At 64.4% G+C, this 15,570-nt stretch overlaps 1 protein-coding gene and 1 long non-coding RNA gene across 2 annotated transcripts in view; one reads left to right on the forward strand and one right to left on the reverse strand.

Annotated features, from left to right (window-relative positions):
* TANGO2 (transport and golgi organization 2 homolog) overlaps positions 1-15,172 on the forward strand; it is an 18,289-nt gene extending 3,117 nt beyond the window's left edge. Inside the window, exons 2-9 of the mRNA XM_040251273.1 lie at positions 4,386-4,477; positions 7,350-7,438; positions 10,436-10,555; positions 10,894-11,008; positions 11,483-11,553; positions 13,523-13,676; positions 13,969-14,073; positions 14,370-15,172. Coding sequence (XP_040107207.1) covers positions 4,422-4,477; positions 7,350-7,438; positions 10,436-10,555; positions 10,894-11,008; positions 11,483-11,553; positions 13,523-13,676; positions 13,969-14,073; positions 14,370-14,490 — 831 coding nt within the window. The 5' untranslated portion in view covers positions 4,386-4,421 and the 3' untranslated portion in view covers positions 14,491-15,172. The remainder of the gene's footprint in view (positions 1-4,385; positions 4,478-7,349; positions 7,439-10,435; positions 10,556-10,893; positions 11,009-11,482; positions 11,554-13,522; positions 13,677-13,968; positions 14,074-14,369) is intronic.
* On the reverse strand, positions 12,426-13,541 carry LOC120871374. Its single transcript, XR_005723011.1, has 2 exons — positions 12,893-13,541; positions 12,426-12,768 (listed from the first exon to the last, which is right to left on the reverse strand). It is a non-coding gene; the product is annotated as an uncharacterized LOC120871374 (long non-coding RNA).
* Positions 15,173-15,570: the final 398 nt, after the last annotated feature.

Raw genomic sequence — 15,570 nt, forward strand, 5'->3', positions numbered from 1 at the left:
GGGTGTTTCCCCGTGTCCGGGTGTTTCCCCGTGTCCGGGTGTGCCTCCTTGTGTCCGGGTGTGCTCCCTTGTCCGGGTGTGCCCTTATTCGGGTGTTCCCCCTTGACCCAGAGCCTCTTTGCCTTTTTAGCTGAGAGTGCAGGCCCCCACCCCAGCCATCGGCCACCTGAGAGCACAGGTCCTTGTGCCAAACTCTTGGCTGCTGGCTGCTCTGAGCTGGGGCTGGATCTGGCCTCCTTGGTCTGCTGAGAACCCCTCTTCTTGCCTGCCCCTAGAACAGCTCAGAGCATGTGGGGAAGAGAGTGGGGTCTGTCGTGGTCTTCTTGTGGGCAACTTTCCGGGAGGGTGCTCCAGTTCCCCCAGGAAGGGCGCCCGTTCCAAGCGGCCAGCACGCGGATGGCGCAGAGCGAGCCCCGCGGCCGCTGCCCAGATCAGGGTGTGGACCCACCCCAGCACGAGACTGGGAACACCTGTGGGTCCCCGGACAGGCAGGCTGGCCTCTGGCTCTGGTGACCTCACGAACATGGGCGCCTGGTGTGCCCGATCCGTCAGTGCCGGGGGCTTCTGGGGAACGCTGAGCAGGAGACTCCTGCTCGAGACGGCTCAGCATGTGCTGAAGCTTGGGGCCCAAAGGGTTGCGTGGTGGGTGTCCGGGGAGGCCCGGTGGTACACGGGATGCCGTCCCCTGGGGAGTGCGGGGGTCCCTGGCTCATGCCTCCACCCAGGCAGACACGTCCGAGAATGGAGCCCAAAGGCAGCTGTGCGTGGAGCTCAGGAGAAAGGGGTGTCGCTCTGGGACGAGGGGGCACGTCCCGTGCGGCTTGGATGGAGACACATGCTCTGGGAGGACAGGCAGCTTCGCCTGGGGGCAGCTCGGGCAGCAGGCAGGGCCCCGCCCCGGCCACCGCGCTGCGGGACAGCAGCCAGCAGACGCACGGAGTACCTCCTGCCACGGGGGTTGCAGACTGACGGCCAGCGGGCAGGAAGACGGGGTGGCGGGGTCCTGGGTGCATGGTGGCCCCGGTGTGCACCCGTACTTTGCCAAGAAAGGTCTGGAAGCACACAGCCAACCAGTAGCTCCTGGGTGACTCCTCCCCCGGGTGTTCCGCCATCTCTGTCTCCAAGCTGTGGTCCTGGGCGGCCTCCCCTCTTCAGCCCAGGCTGCCGTCTGGTCTGGGGGCTTCCTTCCCTGGGGACTGCTCTGGGGCCTGGCTGCACCCCCAGCGGGATGCAGGTGGCTTCAGCAATGACGCCGCTGAGCACTTGATGTGGGAGGAGCCCGCCCAGGAACGCACTGCCACTGTCCTTGCCCTGCCTGCGGCCTTGGGGCCCTCGCTGCTCCAGGCCCATGTGTCCCCGAGCCCAGAGAGCTGACTTCTGTGGCGGCCACCCCATCAGCGGGGACCCTGCCCCCCCTCGGCCTGGGTCCCCCCCGGCCACCCTGCTTGCCGCGAGCCAAGCCCCCTCGCCCGCAGAGGGTGGGCAGCTGGTGTCTTGACTGCGGCTGGCACCCCTGGCAGGGGGCTGTCAGCACCGCGGCCCCCCCTGCCCGCCGGGCTGGGCGGCTTCCTCCAGCGTCCGGTGCCCCCAGCTTCGCCCACCTCCATGCGTCCACTTCAGCCTGGGGCCTTCCTGCCCGCCTGGCCCTCGGGGCTGTGCAAGGACTGCAGAGTTCCGACTTCTCAGACTGCCCTGGGCCTGTGGGCACCCTGGGCTGCAGGTGGAGCTGGGCCGGGCGGGGTGGGGACCCCCGAGAGGGCCAGGAACAGCATCCCCCAGCGCCCCCGGCCCGGCGCCCTTCGGGATGGCCTTGTCCTGACTCCGGCCTTGGTGTCGCTTGGAGAGGAGGAGCCCCGGCTCATCTGGAGCATTAGGTTCACCTTGAGCCTCAGCTCGCTGCCCGCCCGGACCTCAGAAGTCTCAGGAAGCAAGCGGAGGGGACCCAGTGCGGTGTTCAGGGCTTGCCCTGGGAGCCCTGGGCGGCAGCGGGGCCGTCAGGGAGGACTCAGACCCCAGAGCGGGTGTGGAGCCCGTCGCTGGGCCTGGGCTGGGCAGGCTGGGAGGAGGCCCGGGAGGAGGGCGCGGGCGGGGGGCGGGGAGATGTGGGGCGGGGAGGGGGCAGGAGAGCAGGCCTGCTGAGTGGGGGGTGAGGGGCGGGGCGGGGCGGGGGCAGGGAGGGGCGGGGGCGGGGCGGGGCGGGGCAGGGAGGCGCAGGGGCGGGGAGGGGCCGGGGCAGCAGGCCTGCTGAGTGGGGGGTGAGGGGCTGGAGAGAAAGGCAGTTCCTGATGGTCCCCTCCCCAGGGGCTGGCTTTCCTCTGGCCCCTCCTTCCCGATGACTGCGTCTGCACTGAGGCCGCAGCCCTGAGGCCGCAGCCCTGGGCCCGCGCCCACACCTGCCCCGAGACCCGCCGCGGCCTTCTTGGGACCGGGAGCCCTGCTCACTGCCACATCCTGGGGGCTGGTCTACCCGCGCCCCGGGCGGCTCGGACGCGGGGGCCCTGTAGCAGAGGGGCTCTGCGTCCGGCCAGTGCTCAGCAGTGGCTGGTGGGCCCCTGGAGCCCGGCACACAGCCTGGGCTGGGCGTGGCAGGCAAGGGCAGGCCAGGGGGTGCACATTCAGCGTGGCGTGTTCCCGGCAAGGCGGCCCTCCCACCTGGCGGGGCTCCTCCCGCAGCCCGCGGCCAGCCTGGCCGCTGCAGATGGCCCTGGCTGACCTGCCTGGGGCATCCGTGTGTCTAGGGGTGAGCAGCCCCTGGGGGAGCGGGGGTCTGTGTCTTGGGTGCTGCACGCTGGTCACGGGGCAGGTGGGATGCCAGGGTCCTGAGGCACCCAGTGGCTGCCCGTCACTCTGCCCTGCCTCCTGGGTGGTCCAGCCGACTGTCCCATCTTCCGTGTCTGACCTGCCCTTGCCGCGGGTCTCACCGTACCTTAGTTCCCCGACCAGGGATCAAACCCGCGCCCCTGTGTTGGGCGTGCAGGGAGGTCCCTGAGGCTGCTGCTTCTGGAGGGTCTTTCCGGCGCTGGGAGGCCCCCGGTGTCCTCTCTGCACGAGTGTTCCCGAGCCCCTTTCCTGCGCTCAGACGGGAGGGGTCATGGGGTGTGTGGGGAGCCCTGCTGCTTGCTGCTCGCGGTGCTCCGTTTCGTTATGCGGGTCTTTCCGCCGCGCTGCTCTCTGTCCTGGAAATCATTCCAGAGACTCTCGGAAGTCTGGGAGAAAGACGGAAACTTCAGTGTGCCCAGTGCCCAGGGGCACTGCCAGTGCAGATACCCCTGAGGCCAAGTCCCTGGGCACCCCAGGTGACCCTGGCTCTGCACATGCAGCTTCTTAGAGACCACCCCCCCACTTCTGTGCACCTTCCCTGCCCAGCCCCCGTGTGGCCGTGCAGACACACTGGGCCCCTGTTCCCACAAGCCCCCGAGGCCGCCAGAGCCCAGGTTGCACCATGGGCGGCCCCTGGGGCAGGAGTGGGCACTGTTCCCTGCTCTCTTCTCTGGGTTTCTCTGTTCTCTCAGATGTCAGCTAAATCCTGCACGACCTTGTCAGCTCTTGGCTTTGAGGATTTTCCATGTATTTTCAAGTGCTTTGAGTCACTTTTACCAAGGAGGTTGGTCCCAATGGTCTGCCCACAGGATGGGGATTGCCAGGCACTCCCGGGATGATGGGCACCAGTGCCCCTGATGGGCGGGGACCCGGCCCGTCCACACGACCCCCAGGGCTTTCTGTGTGGGCGCTGCGTGTGGTGCGGTGCCCTGGGCTCCTGCACACAGCACTCGTCACCACAGCCCCGCCTCCCCTGCACGGCCACGGCGCCTTACTGAGGGCAGAGGTTGGTGGGCTGGGCCGTCAGCACACCTGTGCCTGAACAAGCATGAGGCTGAGTCCTGGAGGACTTAGACTCCCGCCGGGCCTGTGGGCACCGCCGGGGGGAGTGCTGGGTGCACCCAGAGCCTGGCAACTGCCCCGGCCAGACCTGGGAGCAGAATGAGGGGAGGGGGCGCGGAAGGCCACAAGCCGGGCGGCTGCCGCGTGGCTCTGCGTCGTGGTCGTGGCTGTGACGCTGTCCGTGGGCTCCAGCCTTCCTCGGCATCTCCGTGCGGGGCGGCCGGGGCTCCCTCGTCGCGTGCCTGCTTTGTAGGCGGGTCGGTGTGCTGGGAGCGTCCTCCTGTGAGTCCTGAGACGGGAGATGCTGTGTTTCAGGCCCCAGACCAGGCAGTGATCGCCGGCCACCAGGGCCAGCGAGGTCACCGGCCTCGGGGGTGCGTCTGGCCCTGCGCCGGAGCACGTTTACGAAGACGGCAAGCACTGCAGCCCGTGCCGCGCAGGCCCCTGTCCAGGGAGGCGGGCCTGCCGCCGCCGCTCACTCAGCGCCTCTCCTCCTCCTGCAGAGCCTGTGGCCCCTGGAGCCGAGCTCCGCGGGACCCATGTGCATCATCTTCTTCAAGTTTGACCCTCGTCCTGCTTCCAAAAATGCGTACAGGTAACCCCCCCGGGCTGCACCCGCTGTCCCACTCGGCCTCGGGCGCCCGCGTGCGCACCGCATGGGGGGTGGGCACAGGCTAGCGCCCAGGTCCCCCGAGAGCAGCTGCTCAGGTGGGCCCCGCAGGGGGTTCCTCTGGGGGCGGGGACCCCGAGTCGATGTGCAGAGGTCCTCAGACTCAGACGCTGGAGACGGCCGCGTGGGCAGGACAGAGGGTGGAGTGGGCGTGTGCACAGCCCGGTGCCCCCAGCTGGGGCCCGGTGGCAGCAGGACGGAGTGGCCATGCGGGAGGCTGGCCTGGGGCTGGAGCCCTGGGCGAGCAAGCAGCCTGCGTGCTGAGGGCCGCCTGTGTGGGGGTCAGGGGAGCTGGGGGACCCACCGGAGCAGGCAGGAGGCTGAGGCCAGGGAAGGGCTGCCGGCTCTGGGGGGCACCCCTCCGTCCTCCAGGTCCATGGTGGAGACCCCTCTGACACTGATACACACAGAGAGGGAGGCTGGGTTGTGACCCCCAACCACAGACGAGTCACCGGTGCAGTTGCTGTGAAGTTGCCATTGTTGCAGGACCTGGGTCATTTCAGCTGTTCCTTGAATGCCTGACACGTGGCTGAGGTCACTCACTCCAGGCCAGGGAGTGAACGGTGCCCAGCGTCTCCTCCTGCAGGGGAGTGGGCCGCAGGGCCTGGCTGAGGGCTGGGAGCTGGCCCTTGACAGCCCCCAGCAGAGCGAGCTGGGAGTTGGGGTCCAGGCAGTGGACAGAGCCCCAAGGCTGTGAGTATAGCAGGGAGCTCTAGTGTGGGATGATTAGCCACTGGGGGGCCAGGGTGCCCAGGGGCAGAGCCCGCCCTCCGCCCTGGGCTGAGCCCCAGCCCGGGCTGGCACACTGGGTGGCCAGAGCTCTCTGGGCACTTGCTGGAAGTCTGCCCGCTTGCACTGGCCACCGTCTGGGCCGTGCCCCAAGCCAGGGAGCGAAAACCTGTCCCCAGCAGCATCCCTGCGGTGCCCTCTGCTGACAAAACTGGGCCCGCCGCCGCCGCAGAGCCCTGGGCAGGGTGGTGGTGGGCGCGGGTGCTGCACTGCCAAGCTCTCCTGTGGTCCGGGCCCTCCGCACGAGAGCGCGCCCTGTGGGCTGTTCGGCGGAGCACCCTTGGAGGTGTGGGGGGAGGGAGACAGCGTGCCTGGTTGCGGGGCTGAGGTGCGTGCGGGGCCCTGCGGTGTGAGGGGCTCAGCTGAGTAGCTCCAGGCTGAGGCCGCCTGGGCCCCTCGTCTGCGCCCTGCACTGCACCCCTGGTTGCCGCCCCACAGCTCTGTTTTGGGGGCACCCACCCCTCCTCACGTCACCTCCCATTGCCATCACCCCCGGCGTGACCCCTCAGGTGCCCTCGGGTTTGGCCCGCCTCCTGGGCTGTGCACTTGCCCACATGCACTGGTGTCCGACCCTCCTGGGGCTGTCCTTGGCTGGACACGCCTGCCCCACCCCCCATGCCCTGCCTGGGTATGACCCCCACTGGGAGGCCCTGACCTCTGTACCCCCTGCCTTTTGTTGTCCAGCACTCGGAACCTCCATGTTTTGCCAAATGATGGAAGCCTTGAATCAGGTGACCCCGAGTTCACAGGGGGTGTGTCCTGGCGGGGGGAGCCTGACCCCTGCTGCTCTCGTAGAGGCCCATGGCCAGAGCTTGTGGGCGGCCTCCGAGAGGAGAGTGACCCTGGCCCACGACAGGGGAGACCAGGCGGCCTGGTCGTGTGGCTTCAGGGGACTGACCCCTGCAGCAGCGGAGGCCCCACTGGCCAGCACCTGCATCGCCCCCAGGGCCTCGAGCTGAGCCCCTGGCTGAGACGATGGGTGGGTGTTGGGCTGCACAAGCCAGCATTCCCCACAAGCCAGTGTTCATGGCGTCAGGCGTCCACGTGAATGGTATTCTTGGAGAGTTCTGAGGATCTGACCACCGAGTGCGGGCTGGACCCCGGCCCCACGCCAGCCCATGCCGTGCTGCTGGGAGGGCCCCTCATCAGAGACAGACACTGGTCTCTGGGAGCCTTCAGGGTGGCCCCGCCCACTTGATTACCACCTGTGTTTGTAGTTGCTTCTGTTGTTGATTTTTGGGGTATTGGGCCCCTGCCAAGCCTCACTCAGGATTTTAGTTCCCTGATTAGGGATCCCACCACAACCCCCACAGCAGAGGAACAGAGTCTTCACCACTGGACTGCCAGGGAGGTCCCTCTAGAGCTTGGGGTAGTTTTGAATGTTCAGACCTATTGGGGAGGTTGTGTTTGCTGACCCTCATGGCCACAGACTTCCTAGATCGAAAGCCGAGAAACTGGAGGCAGAGGAACAGCTTGTTGTTTAGTCGTAAGTCATGTGGGACTCTCTTGCAGCTGCCTGGCGTGTTGGGGTTTCCCAGACGAGTACTGCAGCAGGTTGCCATGACCCTCTCCGGGGGCTCTTCCCGCGCAGTTATTTTAAGTGGCAAAACCATTTTGTACCTCAAAACCAGTGCTCTGAAAACATCACCATGTTTTCTAGTTGCCAAATAAATACTTGTTTGATTTATAATACTAAACAGGAAGGAAACACAGAGAAGTCCTCAGCTGCCCCCTCCCAGAGACGCCCCGAAGTGCAGGAGGGAGCAGCCCTGGGACACCCTCAGCGCTGCTGGGGGTTTCACGGGGCGTCCTCAGGGAAGGGGCCCATGGGCGGAGCAGGCGCCTGGTGAGCAGGGACCGGGGCTGGGCCAAGTCTGCTTTCTCCCTCCGGGGATGGGTGGGGATGCGTCCTGACTACTGAGGCACCATCGTCTTGGTAACGAGAGGAAAACCCAGGCTGTTCCACGTTCCAGTGCCCCCGAGCCCCTTCTCCTTGCTCTCTCCTCAGGCTTATCCTGGCCGCCAACAGGGACGAGTTCTACCACCGGCCGGCCAGGGCCGCGGACTTCTGGGGGAGCAACAACGAGGTCCTCAGCGGTGAGTGTCCCTGCTCTCCGCGCGCCCAGGTGCCCTGGGGAAGCGCCGGAAGGTGAGGGCTGTACCTGCATCCACCCTCCGCTGGGGCTGGTCTTCCGCCTGGCGGCACGTGTGTGTGTGCAGCTGCACGTGCTTATGGTGCCCTCGCGCACCCCTGGCCCCAGGCAGGGCCGCCGGAGTTTGGGGGCCGACGGGGGCCCTGTGGAGCAGATGGGCCCCTTGGGAGCAGCAGCCGGCACAGCGTAGTGCCTGGCACTGTGGGCAGGCCCACCGAGAGGGCATGTGTGCGTGCGCGGGCCAGGGCCCTCAGACATCCACAAAGGCTTCCCGTGTGCAGAGTCGGGCTGAGGAGGCTGGGTGCAGGAAGAAGGAGCAGGTCCTGCGGGAGGTGGGGAGAGCACGGGTGGGGGACGGAGTGGGGTGGGCTGGCCCCTGCGCCCTGAGCTCTGGGCATGGCGGTCCTGTGTGGGGTCTTTGCCCGGGCTGGCCTGGCTTCCCAGAGGCCTGGGCGCCGCTGGAGGGCGACTGAGGGGAGCCCGTGGGCGTGGCCAAGGACTGTCCTGGGCTTGCTGTTGCTGTCATCACCAGCTCTCTGCGACCCCGTGGACTCCTGCATGCCAGGCCTCCCTGTCCGTGACCAACTCCCAGAGCTTGCTCAGACTCATGTCCGTTGAGTAGGTGATGTCATGCAACCATGTCATCCTCTGTCGTCCCCTTCTCCTCTCTTCAATCTTTCCCACCATCAAGGTCTTTTTAAATGAGTCAGTTCTTTGCGTCAGGTGGCCAAAATCTTTGAGTTTCAGCTTCAGCATCAGTCCTTCCAATGAATATTCAGGACTGATTTCCTTTAGGATGGACTGGTTGGATCTCCTTGCAGTCCAAGGGACTCTCAAGAGTCTTCTCCAACACCACAGGTCAAAAGCATCAATTCTATGGTGCTCAGCCTTCTTTATGGTCCAACTCTCACATCCATGCATGGCTACTGGGAAAACCATAGCTTTGACAATACAGACTTGTGTTGGCAAAGTGATGTCTCTGCTTTTTAATATGCTGCCTAGGTTTGTCATAGGTTTTTCTGCATCTTACCCAAAGGCTTTGCCTATCGTGAGATTGCAAAGATACCTTCCTCTGTGTGGTTCTGGAAGCCTTCTGGTTTTGGTTACGCTCAGATCTGTGGTTTCTATAAAACGCCAGCCTGCCAGGTCTTCATTTGATTGTGGTCGCTCTCGGTAGTTTGCAGAGAACCGTCACCCTTTCTGTTCCAGTTTATTTACAGAGTTGCGTTGGTTTCTTCTGAACACAGTGACTCCGGTTTACGCGTGTACATACGTTCTTTTCCATCACGCTTGCTGTCGGGTTTATTGCAAGACGTTGAGCGTAGTGTTTTGTGCTGTGTGGTAGGGTCTTGTGTATTCGCCCTATGTACCCGAGCTTGCCTCTGCTCACCCCTAACTCCCTCTCCCTCCCCCTTGGCCACCACAGGTCTGCGCTCGGTGTCTGTGAGCCTGCTTGCTTCGTAGATACGTCCATTTGTGACGCAGTTCATTTTTAGAGGATTTATTCGGCTCTGCGGGGTCTTAGCTGCAGCGTCGGGAATCTTTAGTTGCCACATGCGGGATCTAGTTCCCTGACCAGGGATCGAACCTGGTCCCTCTGCATTGGGCCCAGGAGTCTTAGGCACTGGGTCACATTTTAGCTTCACGTGAAAGGCATACTGGATGGTGTTTGTCTGTCTTTGTGTGACTCAGTTCACTCAACATGACGGTCTCTGCGTTCACCATGTTGCTGCAAGTGCCATTGTTTGGCTCTTGCGGCTGAACAGTATTCGGTTGTGTGAACACACCGCACCTTCGTCCGTTCACCTGGTGACGAGCACCCACTTTGTTTTTGCACAGTGAGTGCTGTGAACGGTGCTGAGGTGGACACTGGGGTGCGTGGAGCTTTCCTTGCCGTTTGTCCAGATACGCACCCCAGGAGTGGGCTTGCTGGGTCGCGTGGAACTTGCTGGGTCGCTAGTGCCCTAAAGAGCCTCCGTACTGGTCTTCACCGTGGCTGCACCAGCGTGCGCCCCCCCAGCGGTGCTGGAGGGCTCCCTTTTGCCCACGCTCTGGCAGAGCTCCTCTTGACCATGTGTGCGTCCGAGCGCCGAGCGGGGCTCTTCCTTCAGTCCGGTCTGCCTGACGTGCGTCCTCGGCACACGTCTTTCCTGTAACGTTTTCCTGTGTGTTTTGAAAATCATTTGCTGCCGTTGTAAATGATTAATTAAATTTTCATTTTCCAGTTCTTACTAGTATTTACTTATTAGTTATGGAAGGCTTTTTTTTTTTTTTTTGTAGATTCTCTTTGGATCTTCTTCACATACAAATAAGGGCAGTTTTATTTCAATACTTTTTTCAGATCTTTCCCTCTTTTACTTCTTCTACTATTGTAATTTCCCTTGGGGAGGATAAGGCAACCCACTCCAGTATTCTTGCCTGGTAAATTCCACGGACAGAAGAGCCTGGCAGGCTACAGTCCATGGGGTCGCAAAGAGTCGGACATGACTGAGCAATGTAGCCTGTACTCTAGCAATTTATTATTGTTGTAATAGTAACGTGTTGACGTAGTTGTTTCCACCCCAGTCTTCAAGCAAAGTGACCCCGCCGGCCTTGGAAGTCACTGCTGGTGGCTGTGGGCACCTTGCCAGCCCAGGGTGGGCCCGTGGGCGTGGAGGGCTGTAGCAGGAGGGCTCCTAGTGAAGCCTGGTCCCGCCCAGGGATGGCAGCCAGTGTCCCTGCACCTGACCGGGGCCTGGTGCGGTTTCCGCAGCAGAGCTGGTGCTGTGTGCTCCCTGGCCTGACGCCCACCCAGGTGCCGGCCTGTGTGCGCGGGCCGGGGGTCCCGGGGACAGCAGGTGTCCCGGATGGAGGCCCCCCCACAGATCAGTGGGCCTGCAGGCTGCCTCGTCCCGCGGAGTTTGAGCCCCGGGGCTGCTGGTGACCCTGCTGTGCGTTGCAGGGCTGGACATGGAGGAAGGCAAGGAGGGCGGCACGTGGCTGGGCATCAGCACGCGGGGCAAGCTGGCCGCGCTCACCAACTACTTGCAGCCGCGGCTGAACCAGGATGCCCGGGGCCGAGGTACGGGGCTGGGGGCTCGCGGACGCCTGCAGGGGCAGGAGGCGGGGCGAGGAGGGGGGCCCTGCAGCCCCCTGGCTGGTGATGCCGGGAGCCGCCGCGGCCTGGCCCCCGACCACTGTGTGGTCACCCCCCGCCCTGTGGACACGCGCCGTCTGCGGCGTCCCCTTGTGCTGGACCTCCCTGTGGGGGCTCAGCAGGAGGATGTTCAGAGTCGGAAGTCTCCACGCTCACCTCCTAGCCTGCCGGTCGGTGAAGGGGGCGCAGGCCCGGGGGGCCGTTGTCTCCCGGGAGGGGCTCAGTCCTGCCACCCTTTCGTGGGCGTGTGTCCCCTGCCACAGGCGAGCTCGTGGCCCAGTTCCTGACCTCGGACATGGACAGCTTGTCCTACCTGAAGAAGGTCTCGGCCGAGGGCCATCTGTACAACGGCTTCAACCTCATCGCGGGCGACCTGAGGTAGGTCTTCAGGCGGGGATGCCCCACCACCTTCCGGGGCCGGGCCAAGGACAGCGAGGCGACCCCAGGTCCTCTGAGGGCTCGGGAGCTGTCTGTTGGCCTGTCCGGAGCTGCCAAGGGGCCTTGACGCCGGCCAAGCCAGCTGTGGGCCCTGTGGGCGAGGGGCATTCCCTGCCCGGGGTGGGGTGGGCAGCGAGGGGTGGGGTGGGGGCCTGTCCCCAAGGCGGGAGGAGCGGTTCACCCAGGGAGGCTGGGTCCCTGGAGCCCTGGGTGGCTGCCCTGGCTGTGAGGTTCAGGAGCCGGGCTGCTGGGCCCTGCAGGGGCCCTGGGGACAAGGCGGTTGGGTTGTGGGCAGGCCCGTGTTGACACAGAGAGGTGTTGGGCTGGTCGAGCACAGGTAGCTCATAACGGGCGCCTGTGCAGAAGGGTGTGGCCCCCGTGGCCCCAGCTGACCCTCTCTGCCCTTGGCTGCAGTGCAGAGAAGGGAGACGTCATTTGCTACTACGGAAACCGGGGGGAGCGGGAGCCTGTCGTCCTGGCACCAGGTGAGGCCGCCCCGGCGGGTGGCGCAGGGTGGGCCACTCCCCTGGGGGCCCCTTGCCGCTTTCCGGGCCTGGGGCTCTGCCAGTATCTCTCCTGCGGCTGTTTGCAGCCGTTGGTGCCCCTGTGGCCGGTGGTGGCTGTGGCCTCACCTGGCGCACAGGCGGGCTGCTTCTGCCCGTGCGGAGCCCCTGGTGCCCCCAGTTCTGTGACCCCTGTGGCAGTGCCGGGACCCCCCACACTGCCCTCAGCCAAGCCCGGAGAGGCTGCTCGTCTGCGAATCGCTGCTGGGACAAAATTCTTGTCACCTCTCCACTGTTGTGTCGCCCAGAGCCTACCCCCCCGATCCCTGTCACTTTCTGTTTCTTTAAAAAATTGTATCTATTTGTTCATTTTTGGCTGTGCTGGGTCTCCCTTGCTGCTTGGGCTCGCCCTAGTTGTGGCCTCCCTTGTGGAGCAGGGTCTCCAGGGCAGGCCCCGCAGTCGTGGCACAGGGGCAGAGATGCCCCACAGCACGTGGGGTCTCCCTGGGTCAGGGATCGAGCCTGTCTCCTGCGCTGGCAGGTGGATTCTTTACCCCTGAGCCACCAGGGAAGCCCTCCGTGTTACTTTAAAAGAAAAAAAGGAACTGCCCCATCGAGCCGTGGCCATGCGGCATCCAGCCCACCCATTGGAGCATGTCTTCAGTCGTTTTCAGTGTCTCCAAAGTGGTGCAGCCGTCACCAAACTCCAACTCCAGAAGGGACGCTCACCCCCCAGGGCTGGCAGTTACCCCCAGCCCTGGAGACCACTGTTTGCTTTCTATCTCTGTGGGTTTGCCCACCCTGCACAACTTACGTAGACAGGCGCAGACAGTACCAGCCTTTTGTGTCTGGCCTTTCCCTTTGAGGAACGCTTTCAAGGCTCATCCTTCCGTGGTGTGCAGGCTCCGTTCCTTTTTGTGACCGACAGTATTCCGTCCTGTGGGTTTTCTGCCTCGTGTATCCCTTGCCTGCTGAAGGGTACTTGGTTGTCCCTGCTATTGGCTGCTGTGAACGTTGATTCCACATTTTAGCGTGGGTACCTTCATCTCTGTTGTGTGGGTACTTTGAGTGGAGTTGGCAGATTGTAAAGTAACTGGACGTTTGATGAATTGCCAGGCTGTTTCCCAAAGCAGCTGCACCATTTTACATTGCCAGCAGCAACTTTACGAGTCTGGCCAGGGCTTGCCACTGGCCGACCTCTCTTCGCGGCTGTCCCCGGCCTGAGGCTTGCCCCTGGCCGACCTCTCATCGCGGCTGTCCCCGGCCTGAGGCTTGCCCCTGGCCGACCTCTCATCGCGGCTGTCCCCGGCCTGAGGCCGACCTCTCATCGCGCTGTCCCCGGCCTGAGGTGGTCGCCCTGTGGCCTTGGTCTGCGTTTCCCTGGTAGTTAATGATACTGAGCAGCTTTTCACCTGCTTGTTGGTCATTCTTGGGTCTTATTCGGAGAAATGTCTACTCAAGTCCTCTCCCTATTTTTCGGTTGGGTCGTCTTTCTGTTACTGAATTGCAAGAATCATTTTATGTGTTCTGAATACAAGTCTCCCATCAGATACTTGATTTTTCTAATGTTTTTTTTCCATTCTGTCTTCCTGCCTTCTTGTTGGTGTCTTCTGAGGCGCGTCATTTTACATTTTGATGATGTCCTGTTTACGTGTTGGCACCTGGGGCTTCCCAGGGTCGGGCTCCCTGACCCCGGCTAACCCCGGCAGGCAGCCTCCTGGCCTGAGGTTGTGGGGTTCTCAGCCTGAACCCTCTCAGGTGTACCCCACCTCGGGCTCCCCCGACTTAGGGACGGACCTTACCCTGGTGTTGATTCCGATCACCCGAGCCCTGCCCACAGCCAGGCCTGAAAAGTTCCTGGAGACGGAGGCGTGCAGAGAAGGGGTGGGTGGGTGGAGTGTGGGTCACAGTCCCCCACTCCCATGCTGGCAGAACCCTTGGCCTCCTGCAGGGACCTATGGGCTGAGTAATGCGCTGCTGGAGACACCCTGGAGGAAGCTGTGCTTCGGGAAGCAGCTCTTCCTGGAGGCCGTGGAGCGGGGCCGGGAGCTCCCCAGGGATGCACTGGTGGCCCAGCTCCTAGACGTGCTCAGCAACGACGAGGCGTGAGTGCCCCCTGCACACACACCGAGGCTCTGCGAGCCGGCTGCTTCTGTCCGTGGGGCCTGCGTGGTTGGGCCCCGGGCAGCCCTGGGGGCCCTGGCACAGGGACAGGGTGGCAGTCGCTATCCCGTGGCCCCCACGGAGGAGCCCCGAGTCACAGGTTGAGTGGGGGTTCCGGGCCCTGACCTGGGACGTGCAGGGAGTAGCTCGCGTGGTTCCCCCACCCAGTCTGGTGGACTCCTGGGCACTGCAGGGCTCCGAGCTGGTAGCAAGAACGCCGCCTCTGTCCTTCAGGCAGCTGCCAGACCCGGCCATCGAGGCCCAGGGCAGGGAGTACGTGCGGCCCATCCTCAGCAAGTACGCGGCCGTGTGCGTGCGCTGCCCGGACTACGGCACCAGGTAGGACAGGCTGGCACAGGTGCCGCCTCCACCCCTGGGGCGCCCGCCTCCCCAGCCCCTCCCGCCGCCTCCCTGGCTGGGAGCCCTGGGTGTTCTGCCTCGTCAGCCCAGGGCCCACCTGCCGAGTGGTGGTGGGGTGGTCCTGCTGGGCAGAAACCTGTGGGGCCCCCAGCTCAGTGCCCAGAGGCACTGGGCCTGAGCGCCCCGAGACCGGAGCCAGGCCGGGGCCCGGCGAGGCCCCTCCCACCTCGGATCTGCACCTTTCGGGGCTGAACGTGGGCCCTGCACTCTTTCAGGACCAACACGGTCATCCTCGTGGATGCCAGTGGGCACGTGACTTTCACGGAGCGCAGCATGCTGGGCTCGGACCCCACCCGCTGGGAGACCATTACCCATGAGTTCCGGCTGCAGAGCTAGCCCGCAGCCACTGTGGCTGGGGCTCCCTGGAGGCCCTGCCACAGGTACTGCCTGTGACCCGGCCAGCGTCCCCCAGGGCAGAGCCCTCTGTGTGAACCGTCTGCGTCCCTGGGTCTAGCTCGGGGTCCAGCCTTGGGCCCTGGAAATGACAGCTGCCTGCAGTCAGGGTGCTGGGCCTCCCCTGCCCGTGTGCAGAGCCTCCTGTAGCACACGTCATGCAGGCGTGCACACACTGCAGGCCATAGGCATGTGCACACGCGCTCAGACGCACACATGCTGCAGGCGTGCCACCCGCAAGAGCCGGCCCCGCGGCGAGTGCCTCTCACCCTCATGCGCGTCGTCCTCAGTCTCGCCACGGTCCAGACACAAGAGTGGACGTCCGCTTCGGAGCAGCCCCTCCTGTCCTGGCCATGGTCCTCGCTGCCCCCAGCCCTGCTCCTGGAAGGGGACAGGCCGTCTGGAGGGATGAAAGCCTCTCCCTAGAGAGACGCAGCCTGGGGCCGTCCATGAGGGGCGTCTGTGCGCACTGCGCTGCCCGGGGCTCCCGGGCTCCAGGCAGGCCCGTCTCAGGGAGGGCACACAGAGGCCCCCGCTGTTCTCCTTCTCCCAAGGAACTACACGGCGCAGGACTCTGTGCGTGAATGGGGGATGCTGACAATAAAACTGAGGCCGGTGCATTCCACGCCTTGACTGTGAGACAGGGTGCCTGTGTGGGCTGGGGCGCTGCCCTTCTGGTCCGCAGACTCCAGTGCAGGTGGGTGCCCTGCACCCCACGGGCCGTGGGGTCAGGCCTGCGGAGGCCCGCGGGTGCTTGGGGGGCTGTGCACCAGCCAGGGGGGCAGTGGCGTCCGTCCTCCATGCAGCCCTGGGCCCTGGTTTTGGACGAGCACCCTGGTGCTCCTCTCCCCAGCTGGGGCTGGGCACCCGGAGTCCTGCGTCCTGCGTGGGCACCCAGCTTCCGTCCGCCTCGGCGGCCGACCCCTGACCTGGCTTCCTCAGCGCACTGACAGCTCGGGTGGACCCCCCGGCCCGCCCTGCCTCCCTGGCCCTCGTCTGTCCCCTCTTCGCCCCTCACGGCCC

Source organism: Oryx dammah, unplaced genomic scaffold (assembly GCF_014754425.2).
Source record: "Oryx dammah isolate SB20612 unplaced genomic scaffold, SCBI_Odam_1.1 HiC_scaffold_12, whole genome shotgun sequence".
In the NCBI taxonomy this organism is placed as follows: domain Eukaryota; kingdom Metazoa; phylum Chordata; class Mammalia; order Artiodactyla; family Bovidae; genus Oryx; species Oryx dammah.